General features: G+C 41.9%; 2 protein-coding genes across 30 annotated transcripts in view; one reads left to right on the top strand and one right to left on the bottom strand.

The window, feature by feature from the left end:
* Positions 1-12,355, top strand: part of TSPAN4 (tetraspanin 4) — a 460,958-nt gene extending 448,603 nt beyond the window's left edge. For all 24 annotated transcript variants that reach the window (XM_054198966.1, XM_054198984.1, XM_054198982.1 and 21 more), the window contains 3 exons: positions 7,305-7,436; positions 9,156-9,239; positions 12,112-12,355. In XM_054198966.1, coding sequence (XP_054054941.1) covers positions 7,305-7,436; positions 9,156-9,239; positions 12,112-12,180 — 285 coding nt within the window. In that variant the 3' untranslated portion in view covers positions 12,181-12,355. The remainder of the gene's footprint in view (positions 1-7,304; positions 7,437-9,155; positions 9,240-12,111) is intronic.
* CHID1 (chitinase domain containing 1) overlaps positions 11,326-25,857 on the bottom strand; it is a 141,634-nt gene continuing 127,102 nt past the window's right edge. For 5 of the 6 annotated variants that reach the window (XM_054198957.1, XM_054198950.1, XM_054198953.1 and 2 more), the window contains one exon: positions 11,326-16,741. The gene's annotated coding sequence lies outside the window, so the exon portion shown is untranslated. The remainder of the gene's footprint in view (positions 16,742-25,857) is intronic. The other variant, XM_054198956.1, reaches the window with a different exon arrangement.

Genomic DNA, 25,857 nt, shown 5'->3' with positions numbered 1-25,857 from the left:
CGAAGGTCTGAGAAATTGAAAATTCGGGGTCACTAAAAGAACAAAAGAAGTAGTTGGCCAAATTCCATGTGCATCTTCGGGGCTGTGGGAGCAGCCTGTATTGAGTGCAGTCGGTTGGCAGCAACAGTGCTGTGTGTGAAAGACAAACAGCTCACGTCCAGCAAACCAGCTAATAAGCTTTCCGGTCCTGCATCCTAACAACTGCATGTGGAAGGTTCTTTCGGTTACCTTTAGAAGGCCTCAGCATCTTGCAATATTGTTAATGTTTTTCTCTTCCAATGCTATGATCAAATATGAGAAGGCATCAATTGCATTCCCAAATGCATTTTGTGGTGCTGGCCCAAGCCATGTGAAATGTAGATACAATTTTTTATATCGTTGCTTATATCAAACAGAATTAGAAATTTTCCTCTTTTACACTAACTTCACTCCGATTGGTAAAAATGTAGTAATAATTACTAATATTAAGGTGTTTGCAGTAAATATTAATCTGGTTTCAGTGACACCCCAAGGACTGTTAAAAGCATATAGCAAAGGTCGGGGAAAAAGCATTATTTGGAGGACTTAGTGGATAGAAACCCCATGCTTCTGCTCCCCTTTCTGTAAAATAGGTGTAATAGTATATACTATGTCTAGTTCACCTAGTCACATTTTTTCAAGATGTTCATAAGTTGGATTGGATTCAGAAAATATGTAAAAGAGTAATGAGAATTTTGGAAATTTACATTATGATGAGAAATTTTAAAAGCTTTATATAACCAGGAAAAGAGGAAGAGACGAAGTAGTGGTGTGATTGCAATCCTTAAAAACAGAGCAGGAGGGGAAAAGGGTTTTAAAAGGCAAGGGCTCTGTAATTGATCCAAAAGCTGAAAACTCCAGATGCAGCTATCTGATAGTAGGGTGCCACTGTACAGCAGGATGGTGGATTCTTTTTCCCTATAGTGAAGACAGGGGGGTTTGTCTAAAAGAAGTGGTCTTGTTCAGTGACAAGCTTGGGTTTGAGGCAAGACTCGATAGTCTGTGGTCTGTGTAGTGCATGATCTCTCGATCATGCTCAATTGTCTTGATGATTCCTTTGGCCTTGAAACCTGTTACAGGTTAAAAGAGCATTCTATAAGTTTCAGATTAACCTAATGCTAGCTAGGTCTTAGGAGCCCAAAAGATAATAGGAAAGGGCCATCTTGCAAGCCATGTACCGTCATATTACATCACTCTCTTTTCTCACATGGCAACTATGAAATTACCATGTGCTGTCTTGGCGGTACCACAGTGTTAAAGTCTCCGTGCTCCCGGTGCTGGGCACTGAGGAGAAAAGCAAAGAGCTCCCACTGATCCATTTTTACTGCTCTGCATAATTGGTTTTCACATGTATCTTTCAAAACTACTTAGGAATAGAGTATTGCAGTGGTGCAGCAAAGGCAATCCCAGCATGGTTAATTATGTAAAACACTTTGCACTTGAATAGCGCTATGTAAAGGCCAAGTATTATTTTTTGTGTTCAGTAATAATTGTTATCCCTTACATCCCTAATCAGTAGAGTGTAATCACTGATAGGAGGATTAGGGCAATACAGGAGACTTTCTGAAAGGAAAGTCCCAGCCCAGGCTTGCTGTTTGCATTCTGACTCCTCAGAGGCAGCCCTCGAAACCCCACAGTAGAGGTAACCACATTGCCATTACAGGGCAGTGTCTCCTAACTGGCTTTTCTAATGGGGCCAGAAGACATCAGTCATTGGTTGAACTATGGGCTATGTCTGTGCGTGGATGGGAAACAGCAGCCTCAGAAGAAAGCATGACATGTGAAAAACATGACAGTAGGAGAAATCATGAGTCCTTCTCCCCTGTCCTCTCTGCGTTCACACTTCTTTCTTTGCAAAAGTATTTCTCAGAGCTTGAGCAGAGAGATGGCACCGTGGTTAAAGTAGTGGGCTCAGACATGAGGGACCTAAGCTCTGGCATAGTTCTTCATTTCTCCTACAATTAGCTTAGATAGAGACCATTCCCACCCTGAGTTGACAAAGTGTGACTGTGTATGGCAACCTTTGCTTAAAGAAGGGGAAAAAAAGTTTTTCCAGAAACAGGACGATGTTTAGATGGCATTTCAGAGGGCAGTACTGACTGGGAAGAGGGAGACCCAGCGTGCATACAGTGGTGATTACTGTATTTCTTCTTCAAATGTGAAAGGCCTGAGCACCTTTTTTGGGGGGCTTTCTTCTCTGAAGCCTTTGTGCCTTGAGAAATGTTTTCCCTCTTTTTAACAGAAGCATACAATTCCTAAGTAACTGGGAACAAGGAAAAAGCAGAGTCCATCAGGCCCGTCTTTAAGGAGGAAGTTGTCGTTTTGGTCCATGACTGATCAGTTCAGTTTACTGCTAAAGGAGTTAGGTTGAGCTGCGTACATGCAACCCGCGGTAGAGGAAAAGCACTAGACCCATTCTGCGGTCGTATTAAGCCTCTAGGTCAGGGAGCTGTTTCAAATTAGAACATTTTATTGATTTCTTTTTAATACCTTCAGCTAACCAAAATCACAGCCCTTCTCAGTGGTGTTTCAAGCCTTAAGAGGATCAGAAACACAAGCAGGTGACTTCTGCGTGTTGTGACTGAAGACTATGAAAGCGTACAAAGTGATTTTAAACATGACTAAAATTCTAATAGTTTAGGATGTAAGTTACCCTGAACTGCATTACACTCCTTACTAACCAGGACTGGTACAGTTACAGGTGGGGATCATTAGGAAATGAGAAATAGGCATTAATTTTTAAAATGTTGCTTCATCCCCAACATCTTTGTGATCAATATTTGAGCACTTCTCCTTTTAACTAACCAGGCAGTAATTCGAGAGGCATGCAGAAAACGCATTAGCTTCACTAAAGTGAGCAAATTCAGCTCACTTTTACTGCTGTGTAATGCCTTTCATGTCTATTTAGACCACGGTAACTGAGAACAAAATTTGACCCATCTCTCTCTACCCCAGTCATTGATTCTGTTAGATCAAACCATACTGGAGGATTACTGCTGAAGTAATCCAAACCACCCGTTAAACATGATATTAGAATGAAGCTGTCTTATTCACCACTTTTTACAGTGATAGAGGAAAAAGGCGTATAAAACTCACCCCTACCCTGTCCCTAGTTATCCATCACATTCACAAAATTGGAAAACCAGGCATTGCTAAAACCTGTCTGCAACAAGGATTGGGTGTCTGTTTATTTTCATGAACCCTATTCCAGCCTGGCTGATTTTGCAGGAATTTGGCAAAGAAAATAAGGCCTCCTTAGCCTTCAATACCAGGATTGCCTGTAAAATACATACAAGAATCCAACTCTTTACATTTCTATTGAGCTAAGATAGAAACTTTGTGTATAACATTAATTACCAGCCCCAGATACCCCATGCTAGAGCAGCAATTACTTGTTAAAACAAAAATAAAGCTATCTGCAGACAGCGTTGCATTCCATGAATACAACAGAGAGACCTCAGTGCCGTGCGGTGCTGCTCGGCTGGGAAAACCACTCGCAGCGGCACGACCTTTGGCCGCATCGTTGTGTTGAGCAGCCCGTGTGTCCCGAGTTCTTGGGAACCGAGGAGCTGCTTCAGAACCCCGCAGGTAATCAATAGGCGAGTGATTTCTCTCTCTTTAACAAGGGAGGGGAAAAAAATGTGTTTTGACATCTCGGGAGACAGAGCCTCCCACGTGAAACATGTGAAACAAACAGCAGCGTATTGTCAGTATTCCTGGAAATGTTTAGCAGCAGGAGCTTAGATCCTCAGAGGCATTTGACAAGCTTTTGCTTGTTTGAGCAACTCTGCCAAACACTGTATGCGTGTCCCCAGAACTGCTACCCGACTGTCACCTTATGCCGTAAGTGCCCACGTTCGTTTGTGTGGGCAGGCACAACTGCATCCCATGGTGCTTGCTCCTTCACAGCTGCCAGCCCTAGGATCAAGTGATTTGACGTGTCCAAGTCAAGGTGTCTTAAGTTACTGCTACTCAAGACAGTAGCTGCCTTTTTCTACAGATCACCCCCTTTTAAAGTTAGTCTGGGTGTCCCAAAATAAGCACTGTTAGTTTGTAATTGTGCATTGTTTATGCGTGCCATAAGGGCATTGTTCCCTATTGAAACTAGGAACAGAACTAATCAATTAGGCAACCTTGTCTAATTTTATCACTTAATAAGTGACGGGAGCAACACAGGACTGTAAATGTGACCACAAAATGAATGTGGCTGTAGCAAGAATCAAGTCTGCAATGGCTTCGTGACAGTCAGGCAGTTTAACTTTCTGGTATTGGCAGAACATCAGCCTTTGTGGAAGAACGTGAAGTCTACAACAAACTGCTGGTGACAGAACTTATCCTTCATGGGACCTGAGCTTTCTCCGTCCTCCAAGTGTGGGACTGTTTCCAACTGTCCTTGCTCAGAAACCTTGTCAATTTTAAAAAAGAACGTTGCTCTCAAATCTCAGAAGCCCCTAAAAAAGCCTCTTATTATGCTCTTTGTCCTCAATATTCCCCTTTCTTCTAATAGTCCCTCATCTCCCTCAACAATTTGGCTACTTATCGTTCGGCTTCATGCACACAGGATAAATCAGTTGTTTGTCACATGATCCAAAATCGCCCCCATGCTCTCTTTTCTCTACTTGGGCCTCCATAATGAGGTCTTTGAATTTACAGAGCTCTCAGCTTGTCTGTCTTTTTGGCTTCTAGCTGGACCCTTTTGCTGAATCTGTACTGGTGACCCATTCAGTCCCACTGCTGTTTGTTCCCTTGTTCTTGCCTCTTTGACTTACTGCCATGGGTCAGGGTCTCTGCTCCCTAGAGGTGCCATTCACCTGACTTGGTCGTCAGTGGTCTCTGTGGTGGTAGTACTTTTCTGTGTTCATTACCTCCTCTCTTTTAGGATTGTGCATCATCTGCTGCGTAATTTCATCACTCATCCTTCCTTTGTCTTCCAAAGGCATGACATCTCTTCCAGTTACAGTTCCAGACGTTATTTCTTCCAGTCCCAAGGCTATTGACCATCATGCTACTTCATTCTTTTTCACCCTTGATCTTTTCTTAGGCCTTTCTCCCATTGCTGGGACTGCCTTGTCTGCCAGCAGTGGCAGGCAAGCATCAATATTTAATCCTCTGCTCTTGTAGAATACACAGAGGATCTGCGTGGGCCGGCAACGTGTATCCGACTGCAGCTGGTCTTTGCAACTGCATCCCCTCCTATTTCCACCTTGTGGCTTACCAGGAAGTTTTACTCTTTGGAGTCCCAACCCTAGCTCATGGCCTAGCCACCGTCTGCTTCACAGGCTCCATAGGCACAGCTGTCCTCAACACTCTTAGTGCACCCTTAACTACAAAACCTGTACTTCATCTTTGTCTCCTTAGTCTGTCAGACTTTGACACCCTCAGCCATGCAGTATTATGGGGAGAAGGGCCCTAGTCCTGATTTATGCAAACTTGTGTCACTTGCATTTGGCCAGAACATCACTCATATGTCTCAGCCCTTACTGTTGCACTCTCTACATCACAGATGAGCCACGTTTTCAAGGTTTGCTATTTACAAGCTGTCACTTCTCACTGTCTATCAAAGAACTGCCTCCTGACTCTAATGATGACAGCCTGCAAGACCTTCTTGTTAGATTTCCAAATAAACCAGCTTTCCTCAAATGCATGCCATGTGTTCCATGCCGCTCCTATCCGCTTCTGGGACCTGTTATGCACGGAGCTCCCGTCTTGTGTGCAGGAACATAGAGCAAAAAAATAAAGTCACAAACTTTTTTTTACTTTCAAGTCAGTTTGTAGAAAACGAAGCCCATAAAGTCACAAATCAAACAGTTGCAAGCTAAGGATTGATTCCTGCCACGGACCAAATCAGAATTCTGAGCAGAACCTTTGGGGGATAGATGTTAGTCTGGGAAAGATTTCTCACTTTTGCTTGGCAGAAGAAAACCAGTGCTGTGAGCACTGAAAGGTCTCTGTCGCGGACTACTTTCTGCAAGTGCTTGAAGCAAATTCCAATGTGTGAGGCAACGCGTGACACCTCTGCCCTCTGTTGGTCTTGAATGGCAGATCCTGTGTGTGCAACAAGAGCTGAACGCTCAGCCCTCTGTGCCCATAGACCCTACAACTATTTATATATATATGTATATAGATATAGGGAAAACTGTCCCTCAGGCCAGTATAAATATCAGGATCTGAACTAGGTCTGTGGTCCTGGTGATGCAAATGTCTGCATGATTATGAGTCTATCAGAAAAAAGAGGAATGGCCTCTGCAGGGATGCAAAAAATACTGCACAGGCTTATATAAAACCACATTTAAAAAGTAAGATCTTGGCAAGTCATTTTGGGGCTAAGTAGGCGGCTGGCATAGCCTTGGAAAAGTGTGAAGTGCTGCCAATAGCAGAGAGCAGTTCTGCAGCCCAGTGTCGTCTTGTTTTACTCATTAGTGGTAAAGTGTCTAAATACCGACAAATTCGTACTTTTGAGTTAGCACAGGCGTGACAGATGGTGTATACATCTATATGGTAATGAGTCTTAGCTTATTTTGTATCACAGGAATATACCAGTTCCCAGAGGGGGAAGATGGTCGCAGAGCCATTCCCTGTACTGTTACTTACATTTCCTTGTACCTTTCATTCCGCTACCAAAGTCGAACAAACTTTGTGATTTAGCACCAACATAGTCATCGCACACTGCGTTGTGGCAGGCAGACACTTAAAGCACCGCTGTTTAGCAGCATCAGATGATGACACTAAGGAACTGCACCAAAGAGAGAAAAGTAGGAAATACATCTTTTACCGACTGACAGAGACTTTCAGAGGTGATCAGTAATTAACAGCCCGGAGAGAAATTTGCCTCGTTAACTTCAATCATGATTTCAGTAGCGTGCTGTAGAGGGCCCAGTATCTTTGTCTCCTGGGTGCTGTATCTGTATCTTAAGTAATTTTTTTCCCCAACAACAATCTGCAAACGATTGTTATAATCCTGCTCAGTCCCATCAACTCTTAACCTCAGTCCTTGACTGGGGTTGTCCTGTTTCAGCTCCTGCAGTGTCCTGCCACTCAAAATAGGTGCCTTTGCTTCTCGTATTAACATTAGCTACATAGAAAACCATATTTAAACACAGAAAAGAGTGGGAGAAAGGGCCTGTTTGGGTAAAGCTGAGGAAATACTATATTTCTTTAAAATGTCAAGCCTTTGCTGGTGTAATTGAAATGCACTGAATGTCCAACTCCAGGAGGGAGCGGTCAGAATGAGCCGAAGGCAGTGACAGATCATACTTACAGTATCATCTCGCTGCTTCTTTTTCCAGTTCAGATGCTGTGGAGTCTCCAACTACACTGACTGGTTTGAAGTGTACAATACAACCCGGGTGCCGGACTCCTGCTGCTTAGAATTCAGCGAGAACTGTGGACTCCATTCCCCAGGGACCTGGTGGAAAGCAGTAAGTAGCTCTTGGGCAGCAGCTCAGCAGCTGCCTCACAACCCAGGTGAAGGGCAGGCAGCCGGTCATTTGCAGGGCCATACAGATGATAAGGCGTGTTGTACCCTTTACTCATCTTTAATCAGGTGGTTTCAGAAGGCTCGTGTTGAGCTGCGACTTTTGACCTCCAATGAAACTGCCAATTTAATTATTTTTATGAGCTGAAGGCTTCCCTTTTAGTAGGCTCTGAGCTGGTGTTTCACATTGCAGACGAGTACCTTCCAACACTCATCTGGAGCACAGTCTAGCTAGATCTAGCTAGGAAATGACAGGATCGTCCTTTTCAATGTCCCACGTACTTGAATCGGGTAGAGACAAAGGCCAATGGCTCATCCACAGACATAGCACGAGCCCTGGGGCAGCAGCCGTAGCTTATCGTGGCCCAGGCAGTTGTGGAGCAAGGGGACGGCGTGAGCCTGGCGCGCTCTGCTCCTGCCAGGAACCCTGCCTGAGGGGGTACCACTGCACAGGAGGAGAGTGGGAGCCATTCCACCAAATTGCCAGCAGCATTTTTTTTTTTTGTAATGAGTTTCTGCACTTGCCTGTAATCAAATTCAAAACTCCATGGGATAATTCCCCTACGCTGTCCTCAGTAAGATCTTTCTAGAGCAGATAATCAGAGCCTAAATTCTCTGAAATTAGCTCAGCAATTCTTAGTGCCGGTTACAGGTAGTACAATTACCCAGGAGGGGTTTGGAGTCAGGCCATCTGATGAAGTGGAATTATAAGGAAGTTTTGCCGGTTCTAATGGGTTTGTGAAGACAATAAGTAAAGGTCTCCTGTCCACTTCCTAGTGAGATTTCATACATGGATTGGCACTGGCAGAGGCTGAGTTCCAACCAGACATGGCTCCCGTCTACCTCTCAAGTAGCTCCAAGTCAAATTTTCAATTTAAGGACTTAAAAGTTCTTCTTCTATTTTATTTGGGGTACCAAGAAGATCGGTGCAGGTTAACACCATGTCTTCTGGTAGGCATCAATTGGTTTTCCTTTGTACATATTGGGAAAGTCACCGAAGGCTGAGTGATTCTTGGCGATGTACATTTACAAGACAGAAGGCACAATTTTTTGCACAAGGTTGTCTTACATTAACTACTATTTTCACGTTATTTAGAGAAAGGTTTCACTTGGGCCAGTTCCACCCTCCCCCAAAGTGGGCCCAGGACATGAGGGTACAGCTGCAGAATTTAAAGCAGGAAGAAAATAACAGAGAAGTGCCCATGCTGCAATTGGAAACGATGGAAAATGGTATGAAATGGGCAGCAGGAGTGGCTACTGAGCAGCTCTCACTGGAACTTTTGGGTTTGATATATATAATAAATATTTGTTTTCATGAAACATGGAGAAAATGAAAGCCTCATTCTGAAGCTCTGACTGGTTCTAGTTGGTTTTTAGAGGGCAAAGAGGACACAAATCCACTGCTTATTTATTTTTAGCTACTGGCCCAATTTATTTGGAGCAGTGCTCGCACAGCATTTTGGAGGTGCGCTTTTTTGTCTCATTACAATTAATACTCCCTGTTCGAGCTTCAACCCAGGAATACACTGTAGTTGCCCCAGTGCTGAAATAATCCAGGTTACCGAGCAGTTTAGGCTGATCTGGCTCTTTTCTGTCTGTATATTCCCAGGGGAGTAGAGCTGCGTGTTGATGGCTAATACAATATTTTGGTGGTTTTTTCCAGCCTTGCTATGAAACAGTGAAAATATGGCTCCAGGAAAACTTACTAGCAGTGGGAATCTTTGGATTGTGCACAGCTATGGTGCAGGTATGGTTTAATATCAATTTTCAAATTCTAATTAACTGTAATTAACCAAGTAACCATAGATCCAGATATACTCTGTCCAAACCTGTTTTAATAATTCCAAAGTTTGCATCATGTATAGAGTAAAACTCTGCAAGATTTAAGTCTTTTATGTTTTAATTTAGTTAAAATACTACGTACAAGGTACAGAACTGGGAATACTGCAGACATTTTCCGGTTTATGATGCACTGCAAAGAGCAGGCACTTTACCAAGTGGTTTATCTAAGGCTTAGGCTAGACTCAGTGGTTGGTAGTCCCCGCCAGCCAAAGACGGAAGCCTAGTGAAGGTAGAGTGAATTACCTTTTAGGCTACCTGTATTTGTCCAGTAATCCTCCAGACAGGACTGTCCGCTTAGCCTAAATACCTAACTTCAAGAGAGCCTAAAGATAGCTGAAGTCTTCAACCCCATCCTAAGTCCTAGGTTAAGCTGTAAGTTGGGATGTTGTTACCATTACTCAACCTTGCCAGTAAAACCATGCTTCTTTTTTATTAATTGCAGGGGAAGGAGGTAGGCAAGACTGGCATAGACTTCCCTATCAGATTTTAACCTGTGGTTATTTCCAGCGTAACTTCGGTCAGAGAAGAATCAGTTGTCAGTGCAGTACTTTGTCACTTATTCTTACGTACCCGTGTCTGTAATCCAGCTTGCTGTGGTTGTGGCCATAGTGTAGCCCCAGTGGCACAGACCTTAGCCTGAGGGCACACAGGTGAAATCTTTGCCGGAGCTCAGGCTGTTTCAGCTTTATGTCAGCGCCCAACTTACGGCCCAAAGTCCCACTCCTGAATGCAGCAAAGATGCAGCTTTAGTTTCCAGCTCCACCTCTCTCACGCTCAACATAGAAGCAGAAAGGCTGGCATCGCTAAGCTAATTAATACCATGTAACTCCAGATTAACCCAATTCTTTTTTTTAATTTTGCACGGTATACCACCAGCAGCAGTAAGAGAGAGCCCGGGATCAAAATTCCACTCATATTCCCACTAAGGTCAGGCAGAAAGGCATGTATCTTACTGTCACGTGTCACACGGTGGCTGCAACCTATTAATGCAAACGCCTGACTCCTCGTAGGCCCAAATTCAGTAGAGTTTGAGGTTTTGTTTTCTGGTATAGTAAGCAGATGTGCTTCAGAACAAAGGTAAGCACAAGAAGATTGTATGGCAGAGAGACACCCTAAGACTGTTGTTAATATACTGCCGTACTTTAAAAAACATCTTTTGAGCATCTAGTTAGCATTTAGGGAGTCTTTAAAAGATACATTAAAAACCCAGCAGCCCATGTCAGAGTCCTTCTCATACACCTTCATTATATTTAGGGTATTTAAGAGAATACTGTCTTTCTGACAGAAAGAAATTACTACTTTGCATGGGAGAAAACACTTCCTTTCAGACACTTTAAAAAATGCTAATTGATATTCCTAGTACATGCTGTGAAGTACAGAGAAAACACCTCAGAACACACGAGATTTTTAGCCTGTCTTCCAGGTGCACTATGGGATTGAATCTGATTGATGACAAAAGTTTTGATGTACTGTCACCTAAAAATGAATTGGGTTCCCTCTGTTGTTGCTGTTATAACATTGTTCTGGCCCTAAGCATGTGACAGCTTTTGTTTTTCATGTAAAAAAAAAACTTACAGTCAGTCATACAGTGACACAACTCGAAGGACATACAGCACATGTGGCAGAAGAATCTGCTTCAGTCATGCATGCTCAAAATTACAAAACAAATTCAGCCAGCCAGGTTTTATTATGCAGCTGTCCCTGAAGGTGTTCCTTCGGTAACAAGTAGAAGGCAGTGTTCGTGGGATTCTTCCAAAAGGCATGTGCTTGCTCTAAAACAGCACACTAAAGCCTAACAATCTTTTCTTCATTTCCTGTTCTCCCACAGCGAAATAACAGCTTTATAACCATTTTTTTTCTTTATAAATGAAGTGGTATGTGTGTTATTCACACACTCTTTCAAAATACTCGTTAACAGGAACTGCTATTTATGTAAAGAGTAAATTTGAAGTGGTCAAATTAAGTGCTTAAAATAGAATTCATACAAAAAATTTCTACCTGGCAAACCTTTATTTAAGTGACAATTTTTACATTGGTGTTGCAAACGAATAGTAACAACCACTTAGTACATTCACACACGTACTTCGACTGGAAGGAAAATAACACACTCTTCCCCATCCCTTTTTCTGATGAAGTAATCTACCAGAGGCGGCACAGAAGGTCAGTGGTTGGGCTGGGAGAAGAACCACCACCTCCTGCTGCTTTTCTTGAATAGGCTGAGTAGAAAGACACATACATTGTTGATGAGGCATTGATGGTTATCATTAATGCATGGACAGTTTCCAGTGATTCCCCCAGTGGGACGTGTGCACACATACGCTTGGAAAAGTAAAGTACAGTAAAGTAAACCACAGCATCCGTTGGGTCAGGGATGAACCTGATTGTCTTTCAAAGCAATAGCTACAGAGATAACCACACAGCCCCCACCTGTGGGTTGCTACTATGAAATACATTCAAGCAAAAGACATCCAAACATTTCTTTGCAATATACCTCTTCCCGATATCTGATGGCTGCTTTTCGTGGAGAAATCAACTCTCCGGTGCTCTCCTTGTTCATTCTGTAAAACAGCAATACAGATAAGGACAAAAGGCAGACAGAAACTAGGAACAGAACAAGGACATGAGCTGGGAGGAAAGGCAGTGTGTGATGTGTCTTCCTGTGTGTGAACAAAAGCGGTGGAAGCATGCTTTTCTCTCTTTTTTTTTTGTTTCAATAAATAAGAGGGGAGGGGTTACTTACTGAAAAACGATTCTTTGTTGTGTGTTCTTTTTCTCAGATTCTCGGACTCACCTTTGCAATGACCATGTATTGTCAGGTAGTGAAGGCAGACACCTACTGTGCATAGATACCATTCCCAATCTTTCTGCTCCTCCTCCAAAGGACACAGGAGAAATCTCCTTCATGCTCATTCATCTGACCTTTTTTTTTCCCCCCTTTGTACTATGAACTGTGTATAATGCTATCTTTCTGAAGATTTTTGTGAATCACCCCACTTTACTGAAGGAGGAAGAAAAGAAAAAGTCAGTACTTGAACTGGCACAGGTAAGAAGCAGCCTTGTCTTTAAACAGAAGAAAACCTCCAAAGAGCAATGGTTCCTTTTCCACGGCCCAAGGCAAAGCGAAAGGAGGCTGCATAAGAGGGGCTGATCCGCAAACCGATGTTAGGAAAAGATTGCACTGAGGCAACCTCTGCGAAACCCGCCAGGTTGCCTTCCCGCATTTCATGGTCTGGAAGAGAGGGCACAGAAAAAAGAGTATTCTTCAGCGTGGAAAGAAGGTACAGAGTAGCTAGCACTGAATGCAGGTGTACTACAGTTTGCACGCAGCTAAAATGTCGAGATCAAGCAGCCCTGCCTCCAAGTGTCTCAAGATGATTTTGTAGCCAGGCGAGGACCATCTTCAGAAATATGTTACTTTAAAGGAGTATTTTTAATCTTATGCGCTGCAAAGGCAGGCTTTTAATCAGAATCTGTACAGTGAGATCTGGCTGTTAAGGGAAAACAACATTGGACATTGTCTCACTTATTAATTGCCAGTGGCATATAGATGGTTGACTGTATGTAATATATATTACATTCATATACACATACTGTTCCGGAAGGTGAAAATACCTAGCATCTAACCTCAGAAAGAGGGAACCTTTCTATCCCATTTTACATTCCAACTGAAATAACTGAGTATTATTTCTTGTAGGAGGCACTATCACTTATACCTCTGGGAAACAAGTAATTACTTTCAGCTGTATGTTCATTTCAGTAAACAACTTGTGAGTGGACTCTCTCTGTCATTCTACTACGGTTTTATTTCTTATCATCCCTGTTTCAAGTTAGTCTGCCAAAAAATATCACTCACTTCCACACTTGAGGATCCGTACAAAGCTGTCAGCTGTTCCTTCCCCGAATGTCACCATTTCATTAATTTACTTTGGGATATCATCATCTGCAGGTATGATAGAGTTTGCCTTGCTGAGGAAAAATCTTTTGCACATTGCTCATTTTTCTGAGAGTTATTGAGACTTCAGATGTTTTTATGCCTGGGTTTTTTTGGTGGTTTTGGTTTTTGGTGGTTTTTTTTTTTTCAGCTGCATGCTTACAACAGCCAGGACACATCAGTCTTTGTTAGAACAGGAGTCACCTCTCAGTTCTGTTTTTCAGACCCATCTCCTGCTGCCTGGCTGTTGGCTGGAATATGCCCCACACTTTCGGGAATTTGCAGAAACCAAAATCGTAACTCCCCTTTAGCCAGAAAATTGCCACCAGTTGTCCGATTTCCCTGCCCTGCATTGTTAACTGAAGTAATTGATGTAGTACACTTCTGTGCACACCTTCTAGCGATGAAGTTACGAATCAGATGTTCCTGTTCAAACAAACAATTCCCCATCAGCAAGCAGCCCCAGGTAATGCACACGTGACAGGGAGACGCTGACGCAGAGCAGGGAAAGGACACAGCCGAGAACGGGCAAACAGCAATGCTGCTGGCCTGCTCCCTGCTGCCGGCCTTTGAGGACCTCTCAGCCACTGACAATAGACCAGAGACAATCACGGTGCCCTGTTTTCCCAGAAAGCTCAATGCAGCCATTCCTACTGTGACAGACTATGAGCATGCATCAAGTTCAGGTGAAAAAAGTTACCCCGTACCTTTAGTGCTTACAACAGCAGGTCTCAGCTATGAGTGACATTTTGCTTACTTTGATTTAAAGGCAATTTCCAGCAGTAAAGCTGGACTCACTGACCCACAGCTTATTGAGCAACCTTCTTAACACCCATAAGTAACCCTTTTCTGGACCTGCACCATTGACAAATACTACCCTCACTGCTTAGGTTTTGGGTTTTTTTTTTTCCTTTTTGCTGTTTTTCTGCAGTCTTCTCACCCTCAGGCCCAAACTTGTCGGGAAGTGCTTGGGATGCTCTGGTGTGTGAAAAAGCAAGCATCTTCCAAAATCTTGCCCCCTATAAAGGCACATCTCTGAAGGATACATCATCCTCTGTCACGTGGAGCACTTAGCTGTGCAGGCCAAGCTGAAAGTAATGTATTATTACTTGTGTGCATTTTGTGTGGCTTCCTAACCACTCACTACCACAGCAACGTCACCACCGCTAAAGGATTTTACTGCCCTACTAACAAGCCTTGACAAATGTTAACAGCTCTCGGCCCAAGACAGAGGTTAAACCGAGTGAGTAGCCCACACACAGGCACCCTGTACCCCAGGCAAGAGACTTACTCTTGACGTTACAATCACCAGAGTCTCAACCCTCTCTGCTTCCTGAGCACAGGCTGACCTGTCAACAGTCCTGCCCTTCGAAAGATGGTTCCTTCCCCTCTGTTCCTTTCTTACCTGCATAGACGTGATTCCAGGTTAGATGTACCATTAGTTCTTGCCATGGTTTATAGTTTGTAACACACAGGTGCTCCTGCTGACAGCTCAGAGTTTCCATCACCGAAAAGCAGCATAACAGAGTGATGAATATATTAATAAAACATTGATTTTTAAGAAAGATAAAAGATAGACAAGTCTATTTGCAGTGATCCCTGCCATTAAAAATTAACACAGATACAGCAGGCTGATGATGGCTCAGTTGATAAGCGTGAACTGTTGTGCAACAGAGCTCCCACAGAGGGCAACTTTCATCACTTTGCCTGATGGCGTAGGGAAAAGAGCGATCACAAACCCTCATCCTCTGAGTCTCCCAATAATACGTGCTGAGCCCTCAGAGAAGACTGCTAGACTTCAGCTAAACCTACAGAAGAAACAAAATGAGAAACAAAGCCTGAAGAGAAGTCATGCTGTGGTTCCCTCTAATAATTTTCCACAATTTAGGTGTCTTTACAAGATAAACTGGCTCAGTTTTCAAAAACATGTATGTGTAGGGAGTATAAGCAATACTGGGGTTGTAAATGCCAGTCACTGCAACAGAAACATACGGCACTAACGGCTGAAAAGAAAGAAAGAAAAAACAGGGGAAAAAACCCAAAACAGACCACACATTGCTGCTAGTAAGTCTTTTTTTAAACACTACCCTTACACTGCCAACTGTTACTGCAACTTGTTTATAATTTGAACTGGACTATTTTCTATATTCGATGTTATTAACTCTCTTCACACAGGCCAAACATGTTATGGTGCTTAAAGCATTACCAGCACAATCCAATTTCAAACCTCTGAACATATTGCATATAACAAGCCTCAGACTTACCATATTTTCTTTTTAAAAAGCATTGCATACTTCATCTGCTGACAAGGCCAGAGTATTTTAAAACCCAATATTATCCATAAAACTTCATGTTGAACTGGTTGATTATAAATACCGTATAGTACATTAATACCCATTTAAAAGGCTGCAGAGCAACACAGAAGTCGTTCCAATTGCTGCCATTAGTGTTTTGTCACTTCTAGTGAAGTCTTTTCTATTATTTTCACTTCTTATCTTTAAACATGAAGGAGGACTCGATACATTTAAATTAAAGACAGAACCAAAGGCAACAAAGACATTGAAGGATTAATGCTCATTGAAGGAATTTATACTTTCTGCTTAATAAAACAATGTGAAGGCACAGGGCGCATGGCTGGACCTACTGAATTCAGCAACATCAGCATTTAGCTTTTAGTCAGTCCAATATACTTCTGATCTTCACAATTTATATATACGTATATATACATTCAATAGAATATGGTTTATTTTCCTGTACAGTAACTGTCAGTAGCAGCCAAATCTTATTGCTTGTACAATAGATTTATTTAGCTCCACATCTTATAGTGTACAATCACTGAAATTCACTCCAGTTTCTGTTCTATGAATAATTCTTTGTTCCTTCCCCTCAAATAATATAAACTCGTAAAGGTTCATTCTCTCATTTAATAACTGCCATTTGAATGCAGCATTGTATGATTTATAATATGGAGAGGAAGGAACTGCACAGAAGCTGTAAAAATATCTTATCTTGCATCAGCAATATGGCTGCTATGCGAATCCACCCGACCCCCTCACTTCTCACGAACTAAGAACATTAATGGTTACAGCTTTCAGCGTATGTGGCTCCTGGCTGCCTCTCCCCCAATTCGTAGCTAGACCTGGAGGTTGTTAGTATCGAGAGAGCTGAAGCCATTCACTTACCCCTTAGCGCCACTGTTGTGCTATAAATGTGGCACCAAAGGTAAGCAACAAAAACCAGCAGTTGATTGTGGCATTTGTTTTAAAACCAGACTCTATTAACTTTGTCTGCAAGGATTCTTGCTAAGTGTGACTGGTCTGCATAGATACCAAGTTAGACAATTCACTGGAAGAAAGCAAATCAGGACTCGCCATGGGAAATTTTGTTTGGATTCCATTGTGAATTCTCCTGGGTTGTCACTGGTATCTTACCCCAGTGGGCAGGTCTCCTCAGTTCTTTGGATTTTGTCGCTGCATCTACAGTGATACATTTTTGTGCATTCATATAAAGAACAAAATTTAAAATATACATTTTATTTTTAAAAAGTTATTAAATATTCTTTAAAGTTTACAACAGAATGTCTTTTGTATTCTTTATAATCAATTACACTACAAGCTATACAGTGAGTATATACGTACCCAAAGATGTCTGTGCAAGTGTACACACACACACAATGTACACAATAAAAAAAAAATACACAGCATACTTCTTTTTTGTCATTTCTCATTACCTGTCTTTGATTTGACCTATCCTTCCTTATAGATTTTTTATTATTATTTAAGTGCCTTACCCATTCCCAGGTAAATTTATACCCTTTTCTGTTTCCATACCCTTTTCTGTTTCCTCTTAAGGGCAACCTGCAAATTATATGATAATCAATAACAGTCCAGAAAATACTGGGGGATGAGATATACAGTGTAACAAAATACTTAGACCCAAACACAATTATTTTCTGTTTAAAACTTGTCTGTTACTGATAATTCTGAGACAAAAGGACCTCTTTTTCTGAGGTAGTTGCTTAGATTCAGAAATTATGTAGAAAACCAGAAAATTAACACCAGACCGTGTTAAAATGGAATAACTAGGAACACCTACTATGTCGGCTCAGAAGAAGGGTTGGTTAGCCAGGTATCGTGTTTGCAGTTGTGTTGTAACGCTGCCTTTTTCAATACAATGTATTTTACTCTCCAGATCAAACAGCTTCGCAAGTGCAATTGCCTCTAAAATGAGTGCATTCTGAACAACATATTATTGAAAGTGTAAGGGTAAATGCGGCCTGAAATTAGAGACCCAGAGGTTTTAGAGGTTGTTGCAGGAAACCTCATAAGTAAAACCCAAACATTTGGTGAAAGTTTCTTACACCTCCCTCAATTCAGTAGGCATGTTTGTATTACTTGAATTTTCTTCATCCCATTAATTGTACCACTAGATGGTCTCATTAACCACATTACCTTTAATGCCTTTCTGACTTTGTGAAACTTCCCACTTCAGTCTTACATTGTAGCAGTTGGTTTCACAATTTCATCATGCCGTATACATTTAAAAGGACTCTTCTTATATGGATTTTAACATGTTGCTTTTCAATTTTGTTTATTCGCCATTGATTCTATACTTCAGGAATGCTAACTTAATGATTCTTACAGAAATACATGGGCACAGAGCAGCTGTATTAACTTTACAGCCTAATTTGTCTTTCCACTAAAGCTTAAACCTGGGTAATAGAGTACGCTATTGATTTTTAAGATCCCATTCTTTAAAAAAAACTAAGCCCAGCGTACCTTCCCCCAGCAGCTATCCTAGCTCAGTCGTCTTTGCTTTTTGAACTACATGTTGGTATAGACAGAGGTGTTTCTATTTTAATCAACAACTAGCCTAATATTTCAGCTGACATCCTGCTATGTACATCAACTGTACTTAATACAACCTGGGAATATCAGCCTTAGCTGATTACACTAGCTGTCTAATACAAAGTACTTTCTGGCTGCATGGTGATCATTTTCGAAGAGACTTAAGGATAGCCTATGAAACTATGAAACACAGAGCCCTGTATTTCTTACCTTCCATATGTTAAAAAAACCCAAACAAATACTCTCTCATTATTAACTCACCTAGCAACAGCAATTTGAAAGGCTTTTTTTCTGAAATCGCATCAGTTGCCTACGTAGGTCATTTTACCCTAGGCATTCCTCCCCCCACCCCACCCCACCCCCCCCTTAAAACTGTTTCTCCACAGCAATACTGTATGTTATTCTGTTCATTAAAAATCATGGGTTTTGTTGACCTGTAAGAATGGCTTAGTTTACATTCTTCCTTCCAACATCCAGAAAACATTCTCTTCCAAATCTACACCAGTGCCTGTTAGACAGCAACACAGAGGGCCTATAAGTCAACTTGCAATGCATGGGTTTTTAATGAAGAAATGGCTGATCAGCTAAACTGGTTTCTTGACCAACTCCCTGGTCGCTTTTATGCAGAAATTTTTCAGGCAGAACACTTTAGTACTACAGAGTTGCTTAACAGAGACTTCCTTGTACTTATGGTTACAAGAATAACTTGAAAAGATGGGATCCCTATCCACTATAGACCTCCCCTTACAATCCCATGACATTGCTATTACAGAATATGGTTCAAATCACAGCAACAAGGTAAAATATATAACTGTATATAATGAAATCTATATAAAACAAAGTACAGCATAAAAAAACAACTGTTAATGTGTATTGCTTATGTGTTTATTTTTTCCATATGGACAGTGACAGGAGGCTCAGATGTAAAGCATTCATCCTGAAGATACTAAAAATTACTATAGAAATAAAGGGATATCGGGAACTGGTTTGTGAAAGTCTATTCAGATGCACCTCATCATTTCCCTCCTCCACAAATACCTTTCCTTGGCTGTAAAGTTTAACCCCATTGCTGCTCCAGCCCTTCCAGCTCTCCTGTACCATTTAAATCTGCTGCTCTGCAGACAGGGATACCTGGTTAATCAAGGGCCCAGTCTGCCGAATGCAGAGGGGATTCAGTTATTAGTATTTTATAACTTTAAGTGCCCAAGGACAGCCATCTAACATGGCTTTATGAAGTTCAGGTTTCACGTCGCATTAGGAGACCACAGTCCCTACATAGCAAAGCAAAGCGAGTACTGTAACCAAGTAATTCACATCAGCCTAGTTGTGAACCTAACTAGTGACGGAACCTGAATTGCTCGCAAAGTCCTCAGTTCCCCGATGCAAGCCTACAAATCAAATTGCTAATGAGTGCTGTTATCAAGCAGAACTGTCACGAGTTGTTTAACATTCTTCAGAGAGACTAATGCTGCAGGGATTATTCCCCCCCAGCCCCCTTTTTTTTTTTAACTTTTAACCCAATTTACCTTGGAAACTCACTCAGTGTTATTGTACCATCCACAGATGCAATTAACTGATCCTGCTATTCTATCGGCTTGGCTAGCACGCACCCAGAATATTGCATTAAAAAAATGCCTCAGCCTAGAAACGTGGCCATTGCTGTTCTTTTGAAATGCTCACGTGCATCCACACACTATTGAGGTGACCGGAGCAATGTTTGCATCCCCACATTTTGTACTGTGACAGACTAACTGTCCCAGATAACTTCTACCAAAAAAAAAAAAAAAAAAAAAGGCAATTCTCAGTTCTCTCATTTCTCAAGGCAGTGAACCCTCTCCCCGAGGGAGTTAAAGCTGTTTACAGACTCAATTAAGATGAAGCATTTGCAAGTACTCCAGGAAAAGGGCACTTCAGCACAGTGCTGCTTCTAGTGCTTTCTTGGAACCCTTCCTCTCACTCTATGAGTCTAAAGCAGATTGCTTATGACAGTCCAAGTCCCTAAAAGCTCCTTTATAATCCCCATAACACCACACAGCCTTCCTCCTGCCCCACCAATGGCCGCTGTCTTTGCACCTGTATTAATTTCATTTGAAATTCATGTTGGCATTAGTCAAATAGGGAGGCTCATATAGCTGTAAGTGAAGCTATTTGGAAAAATTCTTCATGTTATGAGCTCAGCTGCAGGAACTGGACACACAAGTATGTTACAAAGAGAAACAGGAACATTTCCCCCTAGAAGCCAGAGGTGCTTTGACTATTCGTTTGGTGAGCAGCTAAGTGATGCTACTTGGTCTCTCAAGAACAGAGATGCCTCGAAACCTCATGGTTGAAAATACTTCTTTTGGGGGAAGAACAGAAATTGTGAACTCAGACCTGTGCACAACTGAAGGAATTATGAATTTGCAAATGCAAACACAAGAGAGTACATAGACTGAATTGATATGTCATGTAATTACCAATTCACTTTCCCTAAACAAAATAACTCACCAGCTTGGAAGTACAGCTTGTTGTCATGGAACTTGCTTGATATTTGGTGCTAATAAAAATTGAAGTTTTAAATCTCCTTTCTGTGAAGTCTGTGCATTAGAGTTCTTCCCTATTAAACACCTTCTTATTCCTAACTGTGAACCACAGCTGGTTACCCTGACACAATACAAGCTTCATTATCAAAAGGTCCTTTGAAATAAGTGCTCACAGTTTTAGAAGAAGAATTATCACATGAAAAACTGGCACAATTAAAAGCTGGCTGCAAATCACAGTCTTGTTTCTGATAGAATCAAGAGTTAATGTACACTCAAAAATGTGTTCTCAGAGTTAGAATATCCCAATGCAAGCAATCTTTGCTATGGACGACACAGGACTCCAGTTTATCCAGACTTCTGCACCAGGAAAGGTGAGGAAAAAAGGGAAACCAAAAATGACAGGTATGAAAAAACATAGATGAGAAATATGGGAGAAGATTGGAAACAGACAAGAGACCTGGGCAGACAACACTTGGCATCTGAACACACTGTTTTTCCCTGCTGTAAGGTACAAATATAGAGCAGTATCCCATGAAATACATGGTCAGTTCATTCACAACAGACACAGTGTTCTTTTAGAAAGACACTCGCAGACCTGAATCAGGGCTGCAGTGGGCATAAAGTCTCTCTATAGACCATTCCTCCTAGTCCCTGTGATTTAGCAGATTTGGGGTTTTTGAGTCTTGTGTAGAGATGGCGGTTCTCTCAGTTCTAGGACTAAAGCAGTCCTCTTCTGTAGCCCACTATGATTCAGATCTGTACAACAAAAGCTGTGACACCCTACTGGTTCTGCAGTCAGGGGCAATCGGTCCATCCCTGGGATACAGTCTCCATCTTGCCACCCCCAGCAGTCGTACAGGTGACTTCCTAGCAGAGGCACTGCAGCTGGTACTGTCACCAGGAGAAGGGGAAAGTCACCAACCCCATCTAGCATAGACAAGGTCAGAGGTACGCATATAAATGTTCAGTGCGATTCTGTTTACTTCTTTTTTTTTTTCCTTGATCCCACTTTCATCCTGTTCCGACTGCTTTCCTGTCCTCTTCAGGCTGCAGTCCCATCTACTCCCTCCCAGGTGCTGCAGGTTCACAGAATTTCAGAGTTGGAAGGGACCTCTAGAGATCATCTAGTCCAAGAGAGCTACTAGTTCACAGAGCTACTGAAGGACACTGGAATACTCAGATGATGAAAACAGTTATGAGGGGTGCAAACACTGATTTCTCTCATATCCTCCAACCTCCAGTACTTCCAACCTCACAGGAGATCAATCCAGGGAGCAGTGGGGGTGAATTTATATGTAATTTAAACATTACTGAAAACTGCTGAGCTCCATGACTTTCAAAAGAACTCAGCGTGTCACAGCTGGTGTGTCACTGGCCACATGGAGCGCAGTGTCCTGCAAGTTAAAAACCTTTCTTAACGTCAGTGCAGTTACACCGAACATAAGGGTGTTCAGCTGCACAATCCGATCTAGTACCAAACAACTGAGTGCCCTCGTGTCTTATTTGCACAAACAGCTCTGGCAAAGTATAAACAGCAATTCAGGACAACACTGCCATTCTCAGTGCTGACGATGCAAGCCTGTTTTATTTTCATTTTAATTTAGTGAGCTCTCACTGAAAATTAAAGATTCCCTGAGAGCTCTATAGCATGAAGTGGCAAATTAAATTGAAATTGAGATAATCCCCAGCAATGTGTATATAAGTAAAGCAACTCTTAAGTCCAGACACCTTTCAGACTAGTAAATTCTTATATAAATAAGAAAAAGCAATCTCCTACAATGAAAATATTCTCAAGCCTTTCAATTTGTCTGCAGACATCCCAGAATGCATCACATTGCGCGTACACTACCATTGCAGTGGGACTACTCAGATCCCTATCAGAGAATGAAGTACTATTGAAATGGGTTACATGAACCAGAAGCACCACAGAATTTCACAGAGAGCAGTTAAAAAAAAAAAAAAAAAAGTCAGTCAGCCGAGCCGGTCTTTGTCAAATTTCCGCTGGCTGCCTTATTGAGAGCACATAGCACGAGCCTCAACATAAATCTCATTTCAGTATTGCCAAATAGCAACATTTGCTTATTTGAAAGTCTAAGCAAGATCTCTGTTCGGGTAGGAAAGCTGCTCAGCTCTGCAACTCTTGTTTTTTTAGGTCTGGGTAAAATTGTTCCTGTGGCAACAATATAATAAGAATTGAAATCCCACAAGGAATTACGCTCTGGGTGTAGAGAGGTACACAGAAGGAATTTAAGCCAGGAATGAAAGTAGATTTGCCAGTAGTCAAGGTTGTGCTGTAGTTTCGGTTATGTCTTCAGTGCAATTTTTGAAGCAGAGAATACGATGATTCCCCAGGGAAACTGCACAACCACAATGCCTAAGCATACTTAAAGATTATCATTCAGGGCTTTTAAATCCAGCTCTGTGTTTCCATTAATCCACTGTGCTGCCAGCCCAATCTCCCATTGTCAGGCTCGCTTCCTCTCTAACAATAGAGAGCTTATTAAATATTAAGGTCTTAATCTCAAGTACTTCTGTATGACTGAGAAATCCTAAACAGTGCACAGAATATAAACATTTTCCTACTAAAAATATATATATGCGCACACGGTGGTATTAGATAAAGGCAAATGTCTCCACACTAACAGAAGTGTGTAATAAATCCATTCATTTTAAAGCAGCCCGTGCGTCTCCGCAGCCACATTCTCCCCGACTCATCTAGACGCAGGGTTCACAGGCTTACCTCTGAAGGACAAAAGCTCACTTTCCTCCTGCCTTGAAATGCCAGCTTAGCAATTAGAAAGAGGTTCATGGCAGGATTCCCACTGCTCTGATAACGCTGATGGGGAAACACTACAGGTAAAGAGGCAGTTGGTTAACAGCAGCAGGACCAGCAGCGTCTGATATTTGATCTCTGCTACTTTTCATTATATTATTTAAAAAAGCATTCAGCCAAGATAGCTTTTGCTTAAAAATTAGACTAACTAAAATACATAAATTGGATATGTATCCAATACAAGATTTTCCGAAAAGAATAATTTTCTACCTAACAGGGAAGGGGGCGCATCCAGTCAGAGGGATTACTTTCCTCTTGTATTTCAGCTGGTTCACTTCAGATCACAAGCCTGGGTGGGGCAAACCAGGAAAGCTTTTACCTGAGATTTTTAGCTTTTCATACTGTTAAGGCATTCCACTGGACCCAACAGTAAGACAGATGGTCACCAGGAAAACAGCAGCAAATGAGGCTCCTGTTTGTGACACCTCCTGTGGAAAGAGGCCAGGGAATACCCACAAGGGTGCAGAAACCCCACTTGCCTCTTTGAAGGAAGATCAGTAGAGATCCGTAGTGCAAGCAGTCCTGCAGCTCCCTGAAGTAGCCCTGTGAGCTCATTGGGAGTGTAGCTTGTTACACAATCTGAGGAACTAATACCTTCCCAGATCAGATAATTCTCTTATCTTCTTTCTCTGTGCCCTTCCCTCCAACCCAAGTTTTCTACTGCAGCCAGATCTGCTCCTCTCAGCACAGTATCACATTCCCCTGGGGGCTGGCACGCTGAAACCCCTCTGCTAGGAATCAGAGGTATGGCAGCTTCTCTACAAACAGAAATACAAACTTCAATTTTCCTTTCTAGACTCTAGACAAGGCTCAGATATTGAACAATGGTCAGACAGGCATTACACCCTCAGGGGCAAAACCTGGATGTTGCCAAATAAACGAAAGAAATAAGGAGCTTAGAGTCTCTGTGTACATATAATATCCTAGAGATCAATCAAAACGAATACTGGATTTAGTGCCCAGGTAAAACATAACAAAGCAAAACACCAATCAGCAGTCTGAGGTTCTTCCAGCACGGCTGGTGGAGATGCTGCTCTGCTCTGTGCTGGGGCACATCACTTTGACATGGGTAGTGTGTGGGCGCTACCATTGCAGTGACACTACCATTTTTGTTACATTATTTATATGTGGACCTAAGACAGTCGTTGCAAAACCAATATACTCACAAAAATTTTCCATGATGTTGTCAGGTCTCAAAATGCAAAGTTACCATTTGGATATATTTGGCTAGAGGTTTAGCTGAGGCTCAGCCTTGTGTTTCCCTGACCCATGTCACGTACAGGCCCATCAGTAGGGAACAAAGTACTTCATTATTCATGTTTGAGGACCATGATTAACATTTCATAAAAACAAGTTCTGCAGGTAGTACACTAAAGTAAGGAGGTATTGAGGGCTAGAAAACACATAAGGCTTCAAAAACCCTTGGAAGGGATAATACAGCATGCAGAATTATGTAAGTCATTTTGTACTGCAAGTCAATCCCTTTATTAACAGGGGATTACAACAGCCACAGCATTTGCTATCATTCACACACGCATAGCCCATGTATTAATTCCTATATATGCAAAACCCAATTCAGTGATACACTCCTGCAGTGTACTTTCCCGCAGCCCCCACAAGCTTTTTACCTGTAAGAACGTCAGTACCTCAGATTTACATTTCTAAAACTCTCCTGGATTACTGCAGAGCATGGCCCTGCACAGGAGCCCAGCAGAATATGGTTTCTACATTTACCCAGAACTCTATGAGTCTTTGTACTACTTCTGCTAGTGGCCCATATGACCATACCAGGGAAATGGTAAGGTCTGTAAAGTGACTAGTTTAAAACAAATAAACAATATTCAAAATCTGTTGTAAGACCTACAGGCCAGTCCTTCGTTACCAAATGCTTGCAGATTTGGTAAAAAATGATCTTCCACTTATCAGTTCTTTCTGTGTGTGCACTAGCTTAGTTTCTTCATGCTTTATTGCATACTTATTCCACCTATTTTATAAGAACAGTCTTTAGAAATAGTCACTGTACATGCTTATGAGTTCAAGGCCAGGCTGGATGGCTTTGAGCAACCTGGTCTAGTGGGAGGTGTCCCTGCCCATGGCAGGGAGTTGGAACTAGATGATCTTTAAGGTCCCTTCCAACCCAAACCATTCTATGATTCTCTATGATTCTATGAAGTAACAAAACCAAACACTGAATCATTCTAAAGGACAAAACACTTGAGGTGCAAAATAGCTTGGAGAAAACCAGTGTGTTACTTTTGTCAGCACGGGAAGTAATTATTTTGATAATGTGCAGAACAATCCATGAGACATTAAATAAAAATTAGTGTTTCAGCTTCTTTGTAAATAAATTCTTTTATAATCTCCTCTCTTGATAGGTAAGCCAAGTTTGC

This window comes from Rissa tridactyla, chromosome 4 (genome assembly GCF_028500815.1).
Source record: "Rissa tridactyla isolate bRisTri1 chromosome 4, bRisTri1.patW.cur.20221130, whole genome shotgun sequence".
NCBI classification, from domain to species: domain Eukaryota; kingdom Metazoa; phylum Chordata; class Aves; order Charadriiformes; family Laridae; genus Rissa; species Rissa tridactyla.
Note: the sequence above shows the minus strand (reverse complement) of the source record. Positions and strands in the feature narration are given on the sequence as shown.